Raw genomic sequence first — 19,154 nt, 5'->3', positions numbered from 1 at the left:
AGTCCTCCAATTAAAAAACAGGGAAAAGTCAGAGAGTTGTATTTATCAGCATTTGGAAGTCTAACCATATTTAAAGACAGAGTAGAAAAACATCCAGCAAGGAAGAGAGAGTCATGGCTAGGCTCTGTTCTCCTCAATTCCCAAAGCATATTCCAAATTCCACTAACATTAACAACAGTTTTGCATCCCCTATCTTAGGGAAGATTTATTGAGGGGACAAAGATGACATACTAATGCTGGGGCTATGGGTACAATGACGCAGTGAGGATGAGTCTAACAGGAGACAGACAACATAGGTCATCCTTGAAATCCTCTTGTTGAAAAGACCACAAATAAAAATCAAGTGCATGACAGAACAGTGATTAATGACCCCAAGTAAAATATTTTTCTAAGTTACAAAATTGCTCTTCCAGTGTTTGAAAACAGAAAAACCTGTGGGAGAAGAGGTTACATTCCAACAGTTAGAGTAAATACGAAAAGAAGGTAAATTATTACTCTTATCTTGGTTACTAGAGCAAAGATGAAAATAACAACCAGTGCTTTGATAAGATCTGCTCTTTACAAAAGTGAGATAAATATTCTAGTGGCAGCTGGGTTAAAAATACAGACCCTGAGGGTCAGCTTCTGCCCTCAGCTGTAGATCTGCAACCCATTTTACCAACTTCTGAGCATAGCCAAATGCAGATTGTGGCCTTCAGACTCAAACATACAGGTAGTTCCCATCTGTTTGCAAGTAATTCCTCAGCTATGCATACAGCAGCAATCTACAAAAATCTCAGAATGTGCGTTTGCAAAAAAGAAAGGAAAAAAAAAAAAGAGACAGGTACAGCCATGATTCTGATCTCTAATTTTCAGTGAAAAAAAATCAAAGGTCAACAAGCAAAACTAAAGATATTTAAAATCCCTGAAGAGACCCCATACTCTTTCTAATGCTTAACAGCACAGCTCACCTTGCAATACACTTCACATTAACATCTAAAGCATGACCAAGTAGAAAGTGCAGCACACCCTATCATTACAGCTCACACGGTAAGATCCTGGCCCCATGTGAATCAATATCGAAACTCTCATTAAAAGTTCAAGAGATGCCAGTATTCAAAATCTGATTGCTACAGACCTCTCCTTTTCAAATTTTTGTAAAAGAAGACATTTTGAAAACTATTGTGCTGATTTCTGCTGCTGCCTCCCAGTTTACTGAGAGAGGTTGGCTGAACTGGACTTTGGTGATGAGAGATGCGAACAGAAATAAAAGGAGAAAATGTCAGGACAATTGAATAAATTGCTGTCTTTGCACAACTCCAAATCCCACGGTCACCATTAATTCAGAAAACAAAACAAGCCCAAACAGATTCAAGATTACATAAATGTATAATGTGAAACAGGGCAAACAACACTCAAGACTGAAGTAATATTTTGAAATTAAACAGCCTTGAGCAGTTAGCAGGAGATACGATGAGAATTTTATACTGTTTTAATACTAGTGGATCTGTTCTATGGTACGTGCTGATCAATAACACGCTGCTTCCAAACTCCACTATCCGTTCTCTCGCATTACAGAAGTTTTAAGACGTTGCCTGAAAATAAAAAGTATCAGTGTAACATACAAATAGGATTTCATCTGTAGCCATGACAACACAGCCTTTCCAAAATGACTCTAACCCAATGAGTATCTGTCAATTAATTTAAGAAGGGTTGTTTTTTCCTGGCTCATTAATAAAAAAAGTTGGAAATCAACAAACATTATGTTGGCTTTAGCAAGAGGAAACATTCAATGGCTCCTGTTGTAAAAGTGAGTGTAGTGCTCTTGACAGAAACCAGTGTATTCAGTCATCTGAAGATGCATGTGGCCATGGCCAATGCCCTCTTTTCTCCCCCCACCCTCAAGTTCCCCAACAAAGCAAGAAAAATTAGTTCTTCTTCCACCCCACCCCAGATTTTCTCCCATAGTTTGACTACAGTAATCCTTAAACAGGCAGAAAGTTGATGCATTCTCTTCAGTTGATGCCTCCAACTTCTTCTGGCTCAAATTTTATTCATTAATATTAGTCATCAGTTATTAAGAAAAAGATAGTTTCTAAGTGTTTGTTGTTGTTTTTTAACTGAAGTTAATCGGATACCATAGTCTGGTTATATGTGCTGAACTGCAGCTGTCAGTTATTCCTTTTTCTTGAATTCTTGGTTCCCATAGCTGGAGCCTTTTTCTATTTCAGTTACTCCTATCAGTCTACGAACTCCAAAGGAAGCTTTAAAATATAACAGAGAAATGGGAGGCATATTAGAACCAGTTCAAGGATGTAAGAAATTACATGTAAACACATAAGCAGAAGCAACATGAGTTAACCCAATCCTGAAGAGAGCAGTGACTACAGACCAACAGTGCGCTGTATGAGGCTGCACACGGATCACAGGTCAGATGTCACTAAAAGAGGAGGACAATCCAGATTTAAAATATAATTAATGCTTCTATGTTGATTAACAGGATAGGTAGTATGAACACTGAAGCATATCCTCCCTCCCGCCCCCAATTTGGTTTTGGGTTTTTTTTTGTTAAGGTTTTTTGTTTGGGGAGGCGGGGTGTGTGTTTGGTTTTGTTTGTGTGGTGTTTTTTTTTTTTTAATTCACAGGCAAGGTGTGCAGTAAGAGTATTTTGTCCTTCAGGCACCATAATAACCGGCTACAAGACTCACTTGCTATTGATTGCTATAGAGATTGCCTAAGATATGAAGGCAAGCTTGCCTGGATTAAAGCTTTTGAAATAATAAAAATGCTATACAACATAAAGACTACAGAGTGAGCTCCAAGTACTCTTCTGCAAGCCCCCCCATTCATATTAATTAATACACAGAACTTATTGGAGGTAATGGATCCTGTTACATGTCACTCTGGGCTTAGCATCTTCTCTGCTTTTATTACCTGCACCAACAAGTCCCAGGAATGCAAGGATAAGGAGAGGTGATCCACTTGCAAAAACTCCAAAGCCAAACGTGAAGAGAGGAGAGAGGAGAACTGTGGCCCAAAAAAGAAAGTTTAGGAGAGTCCATGGTCTCCTAGGAGGTTTAAACTGCTGGCCAGGAAATATGCCTTCCTGATTATACATCTCTTGCAAAGCATCCTGGGAGAAAGAGAACATAGAAGAAAACATGTTCATAATGTTTGCACCAAGCAACCCAAGACTAGTCAATTCCAGGACGTCAAGGACAGTGTCTGTGGTAAACACCCATCAAGAGTACACAGCATCCATTTCCATCTGCTGTCATTTATTTGGGCATTTCTGTTGACCGCCTAGGCTACCGTATTAGCGCTTTGAAGACAATCTTGACCACCATGAGAAACTGGAACTATATCAGCCTCTCCACTACCAAATACCTTCATCTCTTCTCTTAATTGCTTAGGAATTTAGGGCAGCAGCAGGCCAGAGGCCAATTCAGACACCTCTTTGCTGGATGCTTTTTCTTCCCATTTTTACTTCCAAAAAACAAAGCACAGCAGAAAAATGCTGTATATACAGACAAAGAGGAGGCAAAGCAAAAGCTAACCAGTAAAGACAGCACTGTGCTAGCCACAACCCCAAGACTTCAACAGAGCAGTTGCATCCTGAGCTGAGCCTGCGGGGAGATGCAATCATGAAACAAATCATGCTCAAAGGAGCAGCATGCCCAGAGTCTTCCCTCAGTTTGTAAGAATGTTCTGTAAGGTTTCCAAGCCATTACCAAGGATGGCTCAAGTTTGGCTATTTCTTATCTTTCCCACTTAAGCTGTTTTTCTTTTAGCTTCCTTTATAATGGGCTGAGAAGCTCAAGGCTTTCCTTGCCAGTAACACAGGCTTTTGAGGGCATACCCTTTGTGTGGGAAGAGCACTTCAAGGATTCCAGTTACAACATATGGCTACCACCATAAGATCAATATATAAAATTCCCACATGTATAAGTAATACCTCCCCGGCAACACCTCACACCAAAGTTGAACGGAGGTACAGCGAACACCAGCAAGGAACACCAAACCCTCCATCTGCAAGCAAAGCAGAGCATTCTGCCCAAGGAATGGCGCCAACCACAGTGAATGCTTTGTGCTGCATCTGCTTAGCTCTATGTTTACTGTTTAACAAAGCAGGAACCAAGCAGAGAAAGACCACCCCTGTAACATACACCTTAATGTCTACTCCTCCAGCCAGGCAATGTCAGAAGGAATTCTTGCATCTAAGAGCCTTTTCACAAGGGAATTACATGATGGCATGTCCCTGATAACAACAGGCGGGATTCAAGGATCCCAAATTTTTTTTTTTTTAAGCTATCTAATCCTCTATTACACTAACTGAACCACAAGCTAGTTTGATACACCTGCTAATGGGAGGTGGGGGGAGAAGATGATTATAGCTACTGCTCTTTGTAAGATAACTTCTCTCCCCTTAATTGAATTAGAGCTTAGGTATTCAAACAAATTAGCTTAAAATGAACAAAATGAAACTCAGAGACCAGACCCTTACAAACAATCCACTGCCTACCTACAGACTAAGCGTAAGCTTGGAAATACTGCAGCACAGGTCACCATCCCAGAAGAAAGCCCAAAATAGTTAAAGTTTCTGTACTCCTCTGCTTTCCCACAAAGATAAGCAACACAAAAATCGAGATACACATTTCAAGTTCAGCAATCCACCAATTAGGGCTGGGCAATGTTAATTACAGTTCTCTCCTCCTCCCCATAGAACTGTTAAATCTGTGGTCAAGAAATTAACCATCTAAGGTAAAAAAGAAAAGACAAGAGGAAAAGCTTTGAGCCGTTTGAAGGCATGCTGGCCATGCGCTACACCAGTCCCTGGCAGCAGATCCCAGGGACTGTCTGTACCATGTCACACACCACTGCAGAGGTATTACCAGGAGGCAGAAGGAAAGTGACAGTGGAAGAAACATGAAAGCAAAGGACAATTGCAGCTAAGAGCCAGGACCGGCTGTCCCTGACATACAGTTATTACTCTTCTTGAGTGCCTAAAAACACCCACAGGGAAAATAGAGCTTTTAGAAATGTATGACACGAGACACAAGAGCTGAAGAATATAAAAAGACAATGGATTGCTATTAGTCTTCCACAACTCAGGCATAGCTCTGAATCCCATTGTGCTTCCCGGCAATTTGAGACCTACTCACTAGTCAGCCCTCTGCAGCCAAGGGGCTCTTCTGTACTGCTCCTTCCAGCAGTTTGAGGGATGGCTGCCAAATTATACATAGTATTTCCATCTCTTCTCTCCATCCAGTGAAAGACTGTGCATTACTCAGTGCCTTAACATACTACCCCTGTGAAAGTTCCAAAAGAGAGAAAAGAAAGCAAAGCTGTTTACCTTTTCCTGATAAAGCTTATGAAGCCAGTTCGCAGCTTCCTTTTCATCTTGTGGGATATCTTCCAGAGGAAATCTCCTAGTTTAGTAGAGAGATTAAAAAAGGGAAAAAAAAAATTAAGGGAAAATCCTTTAGACTTTAGACCTCTACTAGAAGAGATCTTCCATTCAATGAAGGGCGTAAGCTACAGGTAATACTGTCACTGATGGCAGAGGTCTTAAATGCAGAGAAGAAATGGGACTTAAATAACACCTGATTCTCTGCCTAAAACTCAGATTCCTAAGACAAAAGAAACTGTACAAGCTCCTATCAATTTCAGAGCACATTAGTAAAACAAGCATTTCCCATTCAAACACTGTTCTTCCTTCACTGGCACCACCACCAGCTGATACCCAGTAAGCTCAGACTGAGGCACCCCGGGCTGGGAAAAGACAAGCAAGTGGCAAACCCCAGGATAATTGTTCATTGCATTTTGTTAGTGAAAAGCGCATTTTGGAAGGAATGGGAGGGGTGGTTAAAAATTCACTTTGTGCCAACTCTAAGGAAAACATCTTCTTCTACAGCAATTGCACTTCTCTCTCCTTGCCTCTCCAGCCCTACAGATTGAGGCTTGCAGTTCTGGGTGCATACGAAAATTATGCCCAGTTCCAGGTACTGACCTGACCTCACCGAGAACAGGCACCTTTTAAGAGCCTCTTTCTCGTGGTGAAGAGCCAACCGTTCTCCTGCATTCTTTTATTTTCTGAGATAGGCCACTAACATGCTCACAAATGTGTCGTCTCCCTTCTCAGTCCTGAATCAATTCAGAAAGAAGCTGCTCGGTTTGTAGAGGGCAGGTACACCTTACTCTCAGCTCGAACACATTTTGGCAACACTTGGACTATATCAGGGCCCTCTTTCAGCAGGGCAGTAAGAACAGAAGGGTGACCTCTGGGAGGGCTCTAGACACAGCGATCCCAGATACAACTTATTTGCTGCTGTTCAACCGGGGAATATATGTCCGCAGTACAAACTAAAGCCTTCGAATCTGCAGCAGCAGAGGGAAGATATTCTAATACATTTCTAACAATTTCTGCATCCCGTAAACGAATTGAACACCAGATTTTACAGATTCACTTTCATTAGCTCTAACAGGAGGACCTGCTCAATTAATATAAACAATGCTCAATAAAAGCTCAGTAAAAAGTCATTTGCTGACAGCTCTCTGGTAAAATTGTCGCTCTACTGCTATCACCACTAGAGGGTACTCACAGCAATAACATTTGGTAATTTAGCTGATTATTTTCTCTGGACCCAGTCCGGAGAAAGACTGGATCCTCTGCAGAGAGCTAAGCTTCTTACCTCTGCACAGGTAATTGCATATGCATATACGAAGAACAAGAGCTTACGTGCTTCCTTTCTCTGATCTAAGCTAAGTCTGCTGGCACATTAAGGACACGTTCAATTTTCAGCAAGAAGACTGTAAAAATAGTTTCCTTATTCTCATAGCTTCCTCTCCAAAACAGAGCAAAAGCTTCAAACGTAGAAAAGCATCTTGAGAAAGTTGATTCAGTCCACAAACATATTTTAAATCAAAATTATCTGAACATAGTAATTAGTTTCTTTAATAGGGTACAATTAGTAATTTTACCTGGCAACATCATCCTCAACAGAATTTTATGAACCCAAACCTCTTCTAACTACTATTGAAAACTACATTTCTCTTCTCTTCTCCCAGTACCTCACCAATAAATAGAACCCACTTGCATCTCCATTAGCAAGCCATAGGATATTTAACGGACTGCAGCCGCTCTTCAATGTATAATTATACAGATGTACATCCATGCATGTGTACCTGAGATCTAGCTAGACATGCTACATGCATCTGCCATCAGTATGGAATTACAGGTGGCATTATAGCCTGACCAGCTGTTTTGCTAGCTGGTAACTTGTCTGCTCACTTTCCTCATCAGGAATATGTCTGGCAAGTGTAAATAGTCAAAATGAAACCCCTTGCAAATAAGTGACCCCATCTCTCTCCCCATCACCTCCACAGACTTCTTTCCAACTGAAAGACTAGAATGTGGAAATTGCAGTATCTGAGAACAGAACCGGAACACATGTCCTTTCCTTCCCCATTAGGGCTGCAGCACTCTGCCTCCCCTGGGATAGCATTTCTTCCACAAAACTCTTGCTGCTATACCTTGACACAATGGATAATCGGTGTGATTCCCTGCAAAGTCTTTCACCGTTGGAGGCTCTGGCAAGACACACCTGCTTTCATTAGAAGGACAATGTATACAGCCAGTGCCATGCATCTGCAACGCAGACTCAAGGCCAGAGGGGAAAGGTGTAGTGGGAAGTAGCAAGGCTTTTTTTTTTTTTTTTCTTTCCTTTAAAAATCAAACATCAACCTCATCACCAGAATGTAGCAATGTTTTCCAAAGTGTGGGTGAAGTCCCCAGAGAAGCAGAAGTGAACTGTCAAAAGAACTGTGGAAAGAACAACCAGGTCATTTGTCAGGTCCAAACATAAAAGGGAAAAGAAGAAATTCAACAAGAAAGGGTTGGTAGTTTTTATGATCACAAGGAAGCCTTTAAAGCAGAAGGCAACAAGGAGAAAGCAAGAAAGAGAAAGCATGTATGTGTGTGCATGCACGTGTGTACGTGCTGCATGGAGTTAGGTGTTAGCAGTTACTCTTTCAGGCAAAAGAGTAATGAGGAACGTGAGGAATGTACCACCTCATTCATACGATGTCTGAATTTCAGCGTTATTTAACTTCTAATCTGCTAATCAAACCATGTGAGAGAAGGAGAGAAACTGGCACAGTAAGGAGCTTTACACCATTTACTACAAGAGACTACTAATGTTGGACAGGCTATTTATACTACGCATGTGCTCACAGAGGACTGGGAAGGGGGCAGAACAGTTGGTTTTCTGTTCCCAGCAGAGAAAGGGAAAATAAGGACTACTCCCCTCACTGCACAAAACTTGGGGAAACCCGTAATGACAATGTGGTCATACCCGGGCTTAAAAAGTCTGCCCAGTGCTCTCTGACTTGCTGGGTGATATCATGGGATCTCACACATGAAAGCGAACTAAAGCAGGGGGGAAATGGGGAGGTCTTTGTAGCCTGCAGAAAAGCTTGAAGGAAAAGGGGACTACAGCAAAGGACATTACCCTGTAAAAAATCTGAATACACTTCAACATGCCAAAGCGTGCATCTTAGGGCTCACCTCCATCATTATATGCTCACCTTACACACATATCTGCTTCATATTTCTTTCCATAAAGAATTCCTAATAAAGACGGGTTCTTGTTTCCTCTGAAATTTAGTGTTACATCATACACTGCTGAAACTGTTACAAAAAAGAAAATATGGCTGTTATATCAGCAATTCTAGCAACCACGTTGCTGGCATCCTTGCATTAGACAGCAACAGGGCCTTGTGCCAGCCTTGCATTAATGATGTCAGGTAGCAGAGTCCTTCGCTACTTTGTGTTTACATGTTGTATTTATCTGTATCAGCCACCTGACATTCCCATCTAGGTAGCGTGTATGTTACCAAAACACAAGACAACTTGATGAACTAAGCAACAATGACATGCATGAAAGGTTTATTATTTTTTTAAGACTGGTATCTGAGAGTTATGTGGCAGAAATTAACGGCTGACATGCTGAATGCCTATTACTGCCCACTGACTAATTGCAACGGACGTAATGAACACGAGTATACTACACTCTGCTACACAGAGTATACTAAACAACACCTTACAATTAATGCGAAGAACAAGTAGCAGCTTGCTGGTACCTGTTCCCCTGAGACACTGGACAGCAGTGGTGAAACCTTTGGTTCTGGGCAACAGGTGGTATTTCAGTTTAGGTAACCCCTTGGATTCAGCTACTTCCATACTGATACGATGCTTGGTCTCTGTAAAACGAGTTCCTTCACAGTACAGGAGAAACTAATACAACAAGACAAAAGGCAAAAACAAGGACATCTTGAGATCAAAAGAAACCAAGCACAATACTGAAAATTTGTGTAAGATAAACATACATCCATGCATGCACACACACTTCAATTGTCTCATTTGATCATCAAGTATTAGGCATAAGCACCACCTCACAACTCATTTACAATTGTATTTAATTTTAACAACACTGGTACCAAATTTAAGGCGACAAAAAGTCTAAATGGTTATACCTGAAACATTTACTTAAAAAATAGAAAAATCCCTGAAGGCTTTGGCTGGCTGGTGATGGACTAATCTACAAATCAGAAAAAGCAATCCAAATATCAGTACATGACCACTTTAGAAGAAAACATATTAATCACTAGCGACCTAATTTATAATTTGTGCTGTACAACCAGAATTACTCACCTGAAGACAGGCTTGTTTGTCTGAAAGCTTTTCTGATTTTTTTTTTTAATCGTATCAGTTGTGTTCATGAAAAACAGTGCCTTTCCCTAAAACCTTTACCTTGTTCATCTTGTAAGGCACCAATCTGACTGTGGTATCCTAAGCAATTATTAAAGACTTAAATCCTCCCGTACTGACTTCAAGCAGCACAAAACACCGATCTGTCCTTCTCCAGCCTCTATATTGCCTCTGCTACAGTTGAGAGAGAGAGAGAACAGAAGCAATGCAAAGCCAAAAGCAGACAAAAAAAGCCCTTCTGAGGGCCCTATGGTGAATTTCCGTTTATCCCTGGCCTGTTTGAAAGGTGGACATCATTTCTATTGTGCCAGCAATAGAAAACATTGCTGCATTTGAACGCACAAACCTCTGCATCCCTGGCAAACAATGGAGGGGGACAAGGGCAGGCTGCTACTACTCTCTCACAGCAGTATCGTGCAACGCTGTAATGTTGCAATTCAAAAGACAGACTTGTCAAATGCATCACTATACATCTGCTATTGGTCAGTACTGTGGTTGCTTGACTTTTTCACTGTAGTGTATCCACACAGTGTACACCACAAAAGGAAAGTTAAATGAATGTTAGAACTGCAAAGCCATAGACATGAGAGTTAGACCTGCCAGGGTGCAGTGAGAGAACGGGAGCTGGTCCTGCAATCTTCATTTGGCCCTTGCGGGCACGTTCATTATGAAAATCTGACCAACCATCACCACCACCAAGTGGTGAGGACAGCACAAGGTACAGAGTGTAACACCGCAATCTCAACCCCAGTCTGCAATGCAAGCGCTTTCCTCTACCAAATTCTCACCCTCTTCTACTCAGCGGCGCAGGGATCCTTCTGGCCCAAGTACGCGAGCAAGGTACAGACTGCGCTGCAGTGCAACGTATGAGAAAGACCTCACGAAGGAAGGTTGCGCAGACAGCCCTAGTTGTGGCATTTAGAATGCACAAAAATTAGGAAATTGATTTACTCAAGTCAATTTTAATCATCATTTAAATTACCAAGCAGGAAGTCTTGATTTAAATAATCAATGCTAACTACATTTTGCATTTATATTTCCTAGTTGTTTTCCCTAGAGACTAGTCCTTGGTTCTCAATCGTAGAATCATTAAAATGTATAGATTTGCAACTAAAGTACAGTCTTGAGATTTTTTTAATTGGTAGGGTTTTTTCTTTTTTCTTTTTTTTTTTTTCAACACTAAATCAGGAGGATATATTAAATGTAGTTCATATCCATATATTCAAGCAATTAAGTAGTTTAAAACACATTCTCCATATTCTTATTTTTTATATCTTTGTAATGATAGAAAATCACAAATGACGCATTCACAATGTACTAGTTAAGGCCTACTATTTCACCTATTCATTTTAACCAGCTGTACTGGACAATATTGGAAAAAATCACTTAAAATGCACAAAAAGCCTCTTAAAATGTTTTATGAGCCAAATAACTGTATATTACATGTGCTGCTATAAAAGCAAACCAGTAAATTTATCAAAACATTTGCATTCAAACCTAAAAGAAGGTAATAGGTTTATTATACCACTGTGTTGCTGCAGTAAAATCTAACAACATTGCACATGATGAAACATAGATGTTTCACTGTTGACTTCAAATAATGTGTCAAAATAAAAAGGAAAAGCAGAACTGCAAAAGCAGATGTAAGCTTGCCATATGTTCTCATAGGGACTTTCTGGGAAACCTGTCATTTCACAGATCAATGAACATACCAACAAGAACTTCCTACCAAAATCCATGGTCTATGCATCCCCCCCCGCCCCCAATTCACTCAATTCTCCAGAAAAAACTTTTTTGTTTAGGTGTCTTTTTAGCCTACCTCAGAAAATGTAGCTTAAGGTTACATAGATTTAGTAGTCAAATATGGGCTGGTTTTTTTTTTTTTTCAAAAAAGGTAAAAATAAGCTCAGACAAAATTAACAAGTATTACACAAGCCTGATTTATAAATTCTCGTCAAGTTTCTAATCATCTATGCAAGCTTCTGAACTGTTTCCCAAATGAATTCCCTTACCAACAGGCAAACAGAGCAACACTCTACCAGCATATCCCAAAAGACCTCCTGAAACAGAGCACAGGTTTTCCTCAACAACACTTGAAGGAAGTAGTAAGCAGACCTTCTCCTGATATATAAGGCTATAGTACCACATAAGTATCTCCGTCACCATTTCACTTCTAGCAGTCGATACTAGAGGAGGAACTCGACACTTACCCACATATATTCAGGATAATCAGCCAAACGTTTTAATCCTTCAATAACCGTATCTCTGTCTTCTTCCCATTTCCTTTTGCAGAAAACAATCTCAAGGAAGTACCACGTCCAGCCAATTAGGGGCACATATAGTAGCTCTCTTTTAGCAAGAACTTTGGAACTCTTGGAGAAAAACAAAAATAACGATCCAAAAGTGTCATTTGCTGATTTGTACAAAGATCAAACAAAGACATTAAACTTAAGATGATGAAGAGTTGATGGAGTTATATCTGGAAATGCAAAGAAACTATATGTGCATGGGTTTTAAATAGACCTATAGTCTTCCAGATAAAGGGAAAGCTCATGGCTCCACGTACCCCTAGCACTCCGAAGCGCTCTGTCATAGTCCAGCCGCACAAGAAGTCGATTTCAAAGTTGTGATTCAAGATGATGATGACGTGTTCTTTCCCAAAGGTGCTCACTGTGGCCTCGTCTGAGAACAAGGTGCACTCTGTGCCTGACCACCATTCCAGCAGCATTACCAACTCTGACAAACGTGACGAAGATGGAGAGAGGAGTTAGGGGTGCCGCTTATAGAAAGCGTTTAGCATTTCATCTTCAGCCCCATTCAGTGCCTAGTCTCTTCTGACTCCCAAAAACACTGTCACCTTTTCAATCCAACCCAGTAGAGATGAAATGAGAGCTTAGATGTGTAGAGACCAAATAACATTGCCATCCTTAAGCAGTATTTAGGGCACTAGATATATGCTTTATGGATAATTTAACAAGTTTTTAACAGTGACAAGTTTGGGCATTATATGATGAATATGAAACTTCATGATCACTGGAAAAAACTCAAAACTTTGTGCCTGAAAACAGGCAGCTGAGCTGTTGATTGCTCCACTAAATGAGTACAGTTTCTCCCAGGTGGACTACAAATAATGCATAGATGCAGCCTAATGCTTTTACTCAACATGAAACAAGCTTTATGGAGGTACACAGACCAATAAAGGGTTTTAAAGGGATACAGTGCCATAGATCTTCTGCAATAGATTTTAATATTAGAACACAGGACTCTAATCGTTCTGTATTATGGTCATCAACACAGAGTCAGAAGCACCAGAGAATCAAGCTAATTTATCAAAATAGCTGGGCAAAGCCAGGAATGGTAAATTATGTCTTTCCTTTACTGCAGAAGAAAGAATGAGCCCTTTCTCCTCTGTCTTCTCCAGCTTTTCAATATCCCAGCATCTCTCTTACTCCACCCTTCATTAATTTCCTTCATAATTTTCTTCCTTACCCACACTTCTTATTTTCCACCTCCCCTTTTTTCATCTTAAAAAACTCTTCCACATAAGTTCAGCATGCACTGAATGTAGTTGCTATGGTTAGCCTATTTCTCTCATTTCAGTACAACCAGGCAGATGGAAGGCATTGCTTGTGTCATGGGACAACTAAAAAAAGTATGAGAATAGTTCGTTCTCCCAGTAGGAAGATTTGCTTCCATGCAAACTGTAGTCATTTCAGTGAGATATGGATACAATCAAAATTTGGTTGCACAAATATGGCTGTTAAGAAGTCCAACGCTTCCCACATTACTACGACAAACTGGCAGGGTCAAAACTGGAAGGTGCCCCCTTGGTTCTCTACATCAGGTTCTGCCATGCAGTATTTCAGCTTTCCATCAAGAGGCCCTGGTTTTGCAAAACGGAGCAGTGCCTTCCTGCACAAGGGCTTCTGATCAGTGGGATCACGACAGGGTAATTTATCCATACTGCTAAATAACAGTGGGTCCAATTTTGGAACGCATCAGAGAGAAGGCGAACACAGTATTTGGATGAATGATAGGGAAAACCAATCCTGGTCTGCTGAAGATACATAGCTTCTCTGGCATTAGTTTTTTCACTTATATTCCCCATGTGACCACCTATCCGCCAGGTTATTCTCCTGTACCATTTCCAAGACTCACTCATTTGGAGGCATGACAAAGTTATGCAACTTGCTGATCAAGAGAACGTAACCCTGGTAAACTGGAAATACAGCAAAGGAAAGACAGAATAATAGTTTATACCAACTAGAGGTTTCTGTCATTGCTTTCCAGCTTTGCCTCCTTTGCAAATGATGTGATCACTTACCTTTCTTGCTCTGGTTATCCTGGCTCAGCAAAAGGGGAAAGAGGACAGCAAGAGTGTCCTCAGTTGAGAGCTGTGCTCTTCCAAGCAGGTGGCCAGGAGAATGGAGCAGTGGTACCAAACACAGTGTGGTACTCTGAGTGATATTCCCTTTCCACTGCTATCTATGTACTAAGGAGGAACATCTCCAGTACCTGCTACAGTTGCTGCATTTTCTTATCAAAAATAAAATAAAATGGGTGTTTCTTCTTCAAAATCGGAAAAAAATTCTGCAGAGGCAGGTGTGGATGATTTTCTGCAGAGCATTTCTTGTACCATTCACTCTAAAACAGTGGAGGAAGCTTTGCCGAGAGATTTGCCAGAGTTCATACTGAGAGAGGAGGGTTGATGAGCTGGAGAATTAACACGAGGAAACAGATTGTCCTTTACAAGTGTACTGATACATGATGTAATTATAACTGGGAGTGGGCTCATTTCCTTTTTTTTTGGTGTGTGGGTTACAGCTATTTTGCGTGGCACTGATCCTGCCAATGCTACAGCAAGCCCATCCTTCTGAACGAAGGGACGGTAACACTTGCGCTGCTTGGGATACTTCCTATAGAGGACAAGCAACACCTCACTACCACAAACCCCCCCCTGCAGCTGGGGTTCCCGCGTGCCAAAGCGGGCGGGTTTATGGCCTTGCAAGCCACCCAGAAACAAAGCAAACAAGAGACACAGCGCACCTCTCAGTTTAAGGTACTAACATTTCAGAGATTATTTTTGCAACCAGACTAAACCAAAAGTGCTGCGCTCTCCAAAGGCGTGAGTCATCTGAAAGGAGCTGATGTAGGAGAGCTTGAAGTACAGACTATCCGTCATGAATCACGTGCACTGCAAAGCGTTTATGTTGAGGCCAGAGCCCAACAGACTTTCTTCCCCAAACATCTGCCACAAACACTGCATAGAGTCTATCTCCTTCCCTTTCTGAAGCTGTGCTTTATGTATTTGAGAAGAGATACAGTAAGAATACAGCCTGATTTTCAGCGGGCTATAGGACATAACCAGATAGGCGATCACCTGTGTATCCACCCCTGCACACCAATCCTCTGCCAGATGGGCAGAGCAACTTCTGTTATAGACAGCTCTTGCATGAACACCCTCAGCCTAAAACTAAACAGCTTGGAGTAAGCAAGCAAAACGTAGCATCCAGAACAGAACACCAACCTACAGGTTGATTGCCAAAAGGCTTCCACATAATGAAGTATATTTCATTGTGAATGGCAACATTTGAACTGCTGCGTTTACACGGCTTACTTAATTCATCATAAATCACAATTGAAGTGCATATTCTGTCAGCTCTTCCATTACAGACCATCAGCACTCTGCAATCCCATATAACATTTATGTTAATTTTCATAGTTTAATTTCTCAATCATTTAATTTATAATAGGGTATACATGAGGGGTTATCCTAGGTACAACCCAATTATCTACTCAGCTTCTCCAAACCTTTTTGAACAATAGTGTAGGTTATTTCCAGTGTATACGGATATAAGATAACAGCATTTAAAACGTGATTTTTCCATGCACAGTGCTAACTTGTAGAAATCAAGCATCTGAACCTACAAGCCTTACAAGGCACAAGCAGCTCATATCCTCAGAAAAGCTTTTCAGGATGTTTTCAGGTTCTAGATTATTAAAAGCACATTAAGAAATTCCTACAAGCAAACAAAAAAAACGAAATCCCATATACCCCCACTCCCCTCCAACCAAGCTAATTTTGAAGTTTCTACCTATAAGTTCTTCCATTACAATACCTTTTCTCCTGACAGTTTACCTGCCACTCTATTTAATTTTCTTTCTCCTGTGCTTCTCAGACAACATTCTCAACAGGAAGGACAAGGACAACAAGCTTAAAAAGAAACCGAACTAGATAATTTGGAGAGTTTTTGTTGGTAGTACTTCACATCGATGATTTAAGAAATGTGGGTGCCTGTCAGTGGACCGCTCAACTGTAATTTAAGTACTCATTTAGATGACTCATTTACCCAAAGTGGGAGTTGGATGCTGAGCTGAGCACTAAGGTAAGTGGCCGTGCATACTGGGAGGGGATGGAGAATGGAAACAAATTAGATGATTCACTGCTGAAACAGGAGGTGACATTTGCACTAAGGAGCCTTCTAAACATTCATTTCAGAAATTTAATCCCCTGTTAAGCTGTATGAGGAGGAAAAAAAAAAGGCATCCACAGGGAGGAAGTTTTGCAAAGGTCTGAAAGAGGAGAGCACAGCAGCTGCACTCACTGTAGAGCAGTCCTATGGGCAGCAGAAAAGAGCGACAAATTGCTCACAAGAGGGGACACTGGATTCAGATGGACATTGTAGGTTGCAAGAGGACTCTGAAGTTGTCACGCAGTTCAGCTATAGAGGCATCTACACTAAGACAGACGTCTCTCTCTGCAGACCACACAGTCAACTTGGGCTCTTAAGTAAGTGGTCAATATCGCACCTATGTTCATTACCTGAAGCAGTCTCTGTGAATTCTCCATCACTTAGCACAGGCTCCAATGCAGGATGAAGATGGTATTGTGACAGAATCAGCAATTTCCTACCAGTCAAGATAAGGTTAGGCATGGGTAGGAGCTTTACTTCCCACTTCTTTTAAATAACAGAGTGACAATAGGTCTCAGTCACTTGACTTTTGTATGTTTTCCCAGCTATTTCAGAAAAGATGGCTGCTTTGAACTGCTCTGAAAGATTCTACTCCTAACTTAGCACTTCTCTCTCTCCCCCCTGTGTCTGTGTGTATACATATACATGTGTATATCTATTCTTTTCTTTAATTAACAAAAAGAGAAACAAAAACCACACCCCTCCCCACCCCCAGCCCTCACATCCCCTTCAAGCATACTCACGGCTCCAAAGCGAATAGGCAAGGCGACAGTTTACTCGGCGATAAAACTGCTTGTTTATGGGCCAGAGGACTAGCGTGCATAGTTGAATGAAGTTAATGATCAGTCCACTCACAACAAAGACGAACCCAATGAGGAGGTGAACTATGAACTGGGTCTTCAGAAAGGCAATGAAGCCCATGATAACCACTCAGAAGCGCGTGCAAGGGCCGTCACTCAGAATAATTGTCCTGAAAGAGAAAGAAAAGAATCAAATGGAGACTGGATTTACAAGCCCCAAGGAAGGGCAAAGTGGGAGCCCTGAAGCAGTACATGCCACTTCAGCAAGAGGAACCCAACCCAATAAACACTCTATTCTCCAAGCCTGCCTCATTCAGGTCTTCACACAATAAACTGCTGATGGTGTAAATCACTTCCAAAAATAGGAAGGAATCATTATTTGCAATTTACAGCCCACCAAGATTATTGTTTCCTGAAGATGAATGTCACACCTCTCTTCAAGCAAAGATCCTATAATTGGACTTAATGCTGGGGGGAACACAGACCCCTGCACTCACAGTGAAGCAGTCAAGCCCCGATCGGTAAACAAGCTGCACCGTGACTGCTGCACCTTCAGGGGTTGCTGTCCCTGAACTGCAACAGGAACCTCAGCCCCCCGCACCCAATAAATGACATGCCGAGCCTCTGGAGCTGCGTAAACGAACTGATGTTTTCCTGGCCTGCCTTCATAGCCACCGCCCTGTATACACTTCTCCTGAACAAGCACCAAGTGAGGGCTGCTGGGGGCTACAGAGACTTTGTTACGCGTTTACTTTGACTGGAAGAGTACAGCAGTCCATCTGGGGAGCAGGCTCTTCATCCTGCAGCAGATTTTGGGATGAAAAGAGCAGGGCTGGTCACACAAAGCATCGGTCTGGCAAACACTAAGGCATGGAAATGGACATTAGGTATTCCCACATCTAAAACCCATGCTGGAACAAGTTTAATAACTTCTCACTTTGTCAAGCCACTGTTCCATGATCAAATATACCAGTTAGTGTGGGGAAAAAAGTAAAACAACAGAAAAACCTTAGGCTATGTAGCAGTACAAACTTGACCCGGAAAGGGCTTTGGTGCAGAATTTTGCCGAATTAGCCAGAGCACTCAACTCTGAGCACGTGCCATATTTATACCAGGTGCAGAAAGACAGGCGATGTCTGAACCAGCAGAAAACCATAGTAGCTTAGACAGACAAGTCTGATCCAATACGAATCCTGCCAGTACAGAGTTAACCCAACAAAATGTCTTTCCCAAGCCACCAGATTGAATTTATTCCAAACCCTGCATTATCTGGCACTGGCCTTTTTGACCCGTTGGGTACTAGAAGCCCTACAACTAGGCCAACCAGGCTGTCAAACCACAGCCTCAACATCTCACCCAAAAAATAAAAGCACGACCCTGATTTTCTGCCACAGCCAAAGCTTGCTGACAGTATTTATGACCAGCTTTTACAAGTGTTGCAAATGACCAGACCAACCAGTAGATGGTAACAAATACTTTTGACAAGTCAAGCATCCGAAGGTGATGCAGAAGTTCCCAATGCCCGAAAATAAAGTACCTGCCAGCTGTGAGGAACCAAGCCATTTTCATTTGCCACCTGCTTACAGTATGGTGCTATTTATAAAACTCAACAGCAATTTTACTTGTGAAAGCTTGTTTTCTACCATCTCTTATACAAATCAGGTACTGCCTTTCAAGGCACGGAGTGTCTAGCTTTTGCACAATTAAAATCTGTTTGCATCATTAGTAATCTACCCACTTCAGAAGAGGGGAAAAAAAAAGTCTGCTTCAATAGAGCCACTATTGTGCCTACTACAGAAAGCAAAGCAAAGCAAGCTGAATAAGCCGATATTGAAGCTTATGATGAATAATCTAAATTCTCCCAATGTTTTCCTGTAAGAATGGAAGAAACATTTCTTCCACTAATAAATTACTTTAAGAACAGCTGTTGGGAAGCAGAGACTTGTGTTTAAAAAGAAACAAGTGGAGTCCTCCTTCCTCTCACCTCCCCAAAGGGTTGCAGGGTACAGTTGTCTCATACAGCCAAAACACTGCACCAGCATTCACACGTACTCTATGGGAGGTAGCCATGGTATTCGGTGTTTGACTCCCTAATACAGCAATGGGCTCATTTATCTTTTCCACTGGCATGTT

The 19,154-nt window shown here is 41.4% G+C and overlaps 1 protein-coding gene across 2 annotated transcripts in view; it reads right to left on the bottom strand.

Annotated features, from left to right (window-relative positions):
• Positions 1-297: 297 nt before the first annotated feature.
• The window catches only part of AGPAT3 (1-acylglycerol-3-phosphate O-acyltransferase 3), a 95,597-nt gene continuing 76,740 nt past the window's right edge, over positions 298-19,154 (bottom strand). For both annotated transcript variants that reach the window (XM_075173616.1, XM_075173627.1), the window contains 8 exons: positions 16,965-17,191; positions 12,315-12,484; positions 11,959-12,120; positions 9,121-9,274; positions 8,566-8,668; positions 5,333-5,408; positions 2,914-3,112; positions 298-2,243 (listed from right to left, as the gene is read on the bottom strand). In XM_075173616.1, the coding sequence (XP_075029717.1) occupies positions 2,155-2,243; positions 2,914-3,112; positions 5,333-5,408; positions 8,566-8,668; positions 9,121-9,274; positions 11,959-12,120; positions 12,315-12,484; positions 16,965-17,142 (1,131 nt within the window). In that variant the 5' untranslated portion in view covers positions 17,143-17,191 and the 3' untranslated portion in view covers positions 298-2,154. The remainder of the gene's footprint in view (positions 2,244-2,913; positions 3,113-5,332; positions 5,409-8,565; positions 8,669-9,120; positions 9,275-11,958; positions 12,121-12,314; positions 12,485-16,964; positions 17,192-19,154) is intronic.

This window comes from Calonectris borealis, chromosome 1 (genome assembly GCF_964195595.1).
Source record: "Calonectris borealis chromosome 1, bCalBor7.hap1.2, whole genome shotgun sequence".
NCBI lineage: Eukaryota > Metazoa > Chordata > Aves > Procellariiformes > Procellariidae > Calonectris > Calonectris borealis.
Note: the sequence above shows the minus strand (reverse complement) of the source record. Positions and strands in the feature narration are given on the sequence as shown.